This window comes from Montipora foliosa, chromosome 3 (assembly GCF_036669935.1).
Source record: "Montipora foliosa isolate CH-2021 chromosome 3, ASM3666993v2, whole genome shotgun sequence".
Classification (NCBI taxonomy): domain Eukaryota; kingdom Metazoa; phylum Cnidaria; class Anthozoa; order Scleractinia; family Acroporidae; genus Montipora; species Montipora foliosa.
The window spans coordinates 1,196,935-1,201,934 of NC_090871.1; the positions used below are offsets into that span (position 1 = coordinate 1,196,935).

At 40.8% G+C, this 5,000-nt stretch overlaps 1 protein-coding gene across 4 annotated transcripts in view; it reads right to left on the reverse strand.

Annotated features, from left to right (window-relative positions):
* The window catches only part of LOC137996413 (U3 small nucleolar RNA-associated protein 14 homolog A-like), a 19,912-nt gene that overhangs the window by 1,132 nt on the left and 13,780 nt on the right, over positions 1–5,000 (reverse strand). Inside the window, exons 13-15 of one of the 4 annotated variants that reach the window (XM_068841798.1) lie at positions 3,667–3,904; positions 1,417–2,342; positions 1–1,064 (exon numbers count right to left, since the gene is read on the reverse strand). The exon at positions 1–1,064 is cut by the window's left edge and continues 1,132 nt beyond it. In XM_068841798.1, the coding sequence (XP_068697899.1) occupies positions 819–1,064; positions 1,417–2,342; positions 3,667–3,904 (1,410 nt within the window). In that variant the 3' untranslated portion in view covers positions 1–818. Of the gene's footprint in view, positions 1,065–1,416; positions 2,361–3,654; positions 3,905–5,000 lie in introns of all 4 variants that reach the window. The other 3 variants (XM_068841796.1, XM_068841797.1, XM_068841795.1) reach the window with 3 other exon arrangements.

The window sequence follows — 5,000 nt, forward strand, 5'->3', positions numbered from 1 at the left end:
TTACATTCTGCCATGACTCTGAGGCCTCCTTCCGCAGGTCGCATTCGCACAAGGCGTATTATTAGGGAATTTAAGATCTACAACGGCGACGGTCGACGAAAACGTCACCTCAAAATATAACTCTCCTTTATCATAAGTCTTTCGCTATTATTCAGTCTCTTTCACGTCCTACAATGTGGGCGAAGTATGCTAAAAATAAATTGGTACGAGCGTTTTCAGAGTTAAAATAGAGAATGAAAGATTCTCTGTTGCATGCTCACGTTGTCGTCAAAACTTCAAATTTGGTAATTTCACGTCGTCGTTAAGCAGAGGACTGCTAAGATACTTACTAAAATCCGTGCTGCACGTGCCGCACGATTATTTATGCTCTTTTAACCAATGATATTATTGCTTTGTGGCGTTGTCGTAGTCGTAGCCGTCGTCGTATCTTAAATTCCCTATTATGGGGAGGCGGACTACCCTAGGCTCCCAGATCACGAAAATGCCCCGACGCGCTTTTCGCGCGCAGTTTTTTCGCGATTCACTGTCCCGACTATCTTGGAGTCTGGAACAGACTAGAGGCGCAAAGACTGTTATCGGACTTTTTTTCCTTCTTCCCAAAGCTCTCGTTTCGCGCTGAGTATCCAGAAAAAGGACTAGTTCGCAGTTATCTAGGCCACCTCCACAAAGCTATTTATAAAATTTCAAGTGACTGATGACTGAACTTTTCGTTGGTGATGTCATCCTATTGAAAGAGCAATGCACCTGGCGAGCCGTCGGTGATGAGGCAATCAGCAACTTGAGTACCGTACCGTTTAAGTTGAAGAAAGATAGTTTCGTCAGCCGTGAATTGCAATCCCAGACGACTGAGTTTCTTTTTTCTTTTTTTCATTGTCTTCATGCCTGCTCCGTTTGATTTCTTTCGTGGCTTTGATGGGTTCTATAATTGTGCCAATCAGGGTGGAGACACGTGGTTTGGTTAGTTGATTGACAGCCGTTCCCGTGTTCCAGTGTTTCCCCACGGGATTGCGCATGCTCCGTTCAAATTGCACGTGATTGTCATAAGGATATGGCACTTCAGAAACCTGCCGAGAAACAAATGAGATTTATTTTAAAGGCCGAAAAGGGGTACCAGATTGTCGCGCTTTAACTCGCCCTTCTTGACTAAACTAAGAAGGTGTGGCACAATGGCCAGAAAGCCAAAAATCAAAATCCAGCTCTAATCACCACAAACTATATTTACTTTCGCCGAGCGTTGTAGCCAACTAGTTTTCTTCTTCCATTCGGATTCATACACCCGTCTGCGATCATTAAAATAACACTGTCTGTAAAAAGAGCTTCTATTACGTCTCCGCTTCGAAGAATTGTGATAATTATGACGATGGGCCAATTTGTTGCGCCTCTCAACACTTTGATGGCTCGTAACATCTCACATACCTGAGTTTTGGAAAACAACTTGCTTTTCTCCTCATTGATTATGACATGTGACAAGTCTTTGTCCTTTCGGGGTGGAGCCGGATCTGCTTTCTTTATGAACCTTTTCTTTTTTGCCTCTGAAGGCTTAATGCCAGCTCCTGCCCAGGAACCCCACCCTGGGAGACTCAGATCGACGTCCTTTGGCTCGGACGCTTTCACAATATCACTCTTCTCTTGTACAAATTCCTCCACCACATCGTCATTAGCGAATGCCTGTTGAATATCTATCCGCTTCTGTTGGACAGTATCTTCATTCTCCTCGGAAGCATTTCCTTGATCTTCGATTCGAAATATTTTCTTTGGATCCACGCGAATGTCATTCGGCGTGCATCTTTCAGTTTCCACAAAATTCTTATTTCCTTTATGAGAGCGATCTGCTTTGTTTCCGCATTCATCGACATCTTTCACATCATTGTCCACCGTCTTCTCAGTTGAAACATTGCTTTCAAGCACTAGTTTTTCCGTTTTACCCTTTGATTTATCACTCGTGTTTCTCTTCCTAAACTTTTTGCCTTTTTTGTTTTTCTTCAACGAAATACCTTCCTTGTCACTGGAACACGCATCGGCATTATCGTTATTATCAGAGCTCTTTTCAGCGCTGCCACCTCCAAACTTATCAGTTTTGTTGACTTTACTTGTCTTCTTTGCGTTCTCTCTTGCGTTCGGTAAAACGATTTCTGATTTCCTCTTTTTTCCCTTTTTTGCTCCAACGCTGTCCGGCTCGCCGCCGGACTTTTTCTTTCTGCTCTCCGCTGATTTCACTAATTTGACCTCAAACTCATCCTCGCTCTCCATTTCTTCATCATCATCTGCAGAACCTTCGTCGTCATTTAAGTTCGCTTCTTCGGTTCTGATTGGTTGAAGTCTATGAAGCTTCGTTGATGAATCTGAGAAATAAACACATCCTTTGGCAGTGAAAAAAAAAGACAATCTTGAAGCTGTTTTTGAGTAGAGTGTTGTTACTCAGACAAATCAAAACAAGCGCAAACATCGTAATACTCAATCCGAATTCGAAAAGATTCCCTTCAACTGGCTCATGGGCGCCGGAGAATGGGCGAGTACTGGTTTCGCACTGGCTCTTTCATTGTTAAGCCAATCACTGAGCGTTGCAGTTCAGCAATCGCGTAATTAGTTTGAAAACCGACCTTTCGTAATATACCCTATTGGCCTTTTTAAAACGTCAAAGAAATAGCATCCCTTTAAGGTAATTTGACAACACCATCCTTGCCCACTTCATTTACTTGAATTCGATTAACGAAAGACCGACCTAGAAGTATAAGGTTTTATTAACTGAGTCAAAAACGAAGATGGAACTGGCGACTTTCAAAGATCACTTCAAGATATCTTTCTTGGTTATATAACAATACTACGCTTACTTATTGGCAAAAGTAGCAACTGGTATGGCACAGCAGAAAGGGCACGAACCTTTTATTACCTGTCTCAGGTTGGTTTCCTCGACAACGCAGCATATGGGAGTTTAGTTTTGTTTCTCGCCTTAAAGTGGTACTATGATCAAAAAATCATTTCCTTTTTTTCTTCTGATTTTGAAAGCGTGTTCGCTTAACACCTAACTGGCAAAATTTTGAGCTTTGAGTTTTATCCAAAGGCTGTTTATTTTGAGTGTAAGTTTTGGATTTCATGGTCCGCCATTACTCACGTTCAAAACTGGCCGATTGGACCTCAGAGGGTTGGATCTAAAGAAAATGACGTCATTTACTCACTAGCTTAAAATTTCAGCGTATAAACGCAATTTATTACATATGCAAAACACGGGTTGAAAAGTCTGAAAGCCCGAAACTCCCGTGCTGCATATTAATTAGGCCGCGTACACACGCATTGCATTCTTAAACTCAAGATTGTAAAGTTAGTAATGGCGGACCAATAAATAAGAAAATTCCAGCTAAAATAAACAGGTGTCTTTTTAAAATCAGAACTTAAAACTTGGGTGAGTTAGTGTTTAGTTAACATAGTTTTGAAATCCAAAGGAAAAACAAAATTTTTTTTTGGTCGTAGTACCACTTTAAGTTTGCCCCGACATATTTTTTTCTCGTTTAATCCGGTTGATTTATATTTCTGGTCTTCTCTTTTTGTGCTTCGTATTCCCTATTCGTGCCCTCGCGCTGAAAGCCACAAAATACCGGCTACGTTTATTATAGACATTGCTGCATGTTTCGTAACAACACAGTTGAAAACAATTACCGCACTCCATACCATCTGCAGACGCTTCTGGCGGATGAGGCCTGGCGCCTAAAGAGTCCAGTCTCCACGGATTATCTTCTGAGGTTAAGAGATTACCATAGGCTTCCTCTACATCTTCAAGGTCCTTTTCTATCTCTTCCAGTTCGGCAGCTGTCACCTCCGTACTCTCTTCTTCACTTTCTGATTCTATAGCGTCCTTTTCTGTCAATGTGCGGCTGATACGAAGTTGCTCCTGTAGCAATTTCTTGGCCTGCGCCATGTAAATGAAACATTTGCTTTAGTCATTTCCATGCATTTTGCGAAACTAAGTTTGGGTGGACGTCAATCAGATGCCTTCATGACAATAGTCATGTTCACTGGAATTCGTTATGGAAACATCTGATTGACGTCCACCCAAATAGACCTTTTCGGCTTGTACATTTTGTTTTCCCAATACAGATCATGTGATAATACTCACGAGGCTTGGTCCTTTGTTTGGTTCATTAAAAAGAGTGCATGCATGCATATTCATGCTTTCATGCCCTCATTTTAATGAACAAAACAAAAGACCAAACCTTTTGAGTATTATCACATGATCTGTATTGGGAAAACAAAATGTACAAGCCGAAAAGGTCTATTTAGTTTCGAAAAATGAAAAAAAGGTTGTTGAAGGGCGCGTTTGACTGGTAACCGCTGTAATGAAGACCAAAAGAATGCCATGTTTTCTCTACTTGTAACCTTCTTAGTGTCTCGAGGTAGCTAGTGAAGAGATTACAAATTGAGTGCTATTATGCGCTTTACCCAGTATTAAACTACACACGCCAAAACCACGGTTACCAACTGCGCCCCCTGAAAAGGAAATCATTTTAAGCCATGAAACTTTGCAATAGACCAAATTAACCACTACCAAAAATACCATAATACTCTTTGTTTGTCCCTCCAAAATTATGCAGAAGCAGGGTTTTTATTTTATCTTGGGACTTACAATTGTCCCAAGAGAAACTGGAAATAATACAATAATGCATGCTTATGCAAAGTGTTGCCGGAGAGACAAGCAAAGAGTATTACATGTATGGTATTTTTGATAGTAGCCAAATCGGCTAAGTCAAGGGATACAACCTTTTGTTCCAGGTATTTCCATATCATTTAAATATGTATGAATGATACATTATCACGCAAATACAATACACAAAGAATCTTAATGCCGGGAGATTTGAATTGGGTACAACATTGAGTTAGCCGATTAGGTCTATCACTCAGCCAAGTGAATACAAAAAAATAGCTTCTACTTGCACGGGAAGCTTTGCCTTGTCTTGAAAAAATGCTCAAGGGAACCTCAAGTCTAACAAAATAAATTTGATACAAGA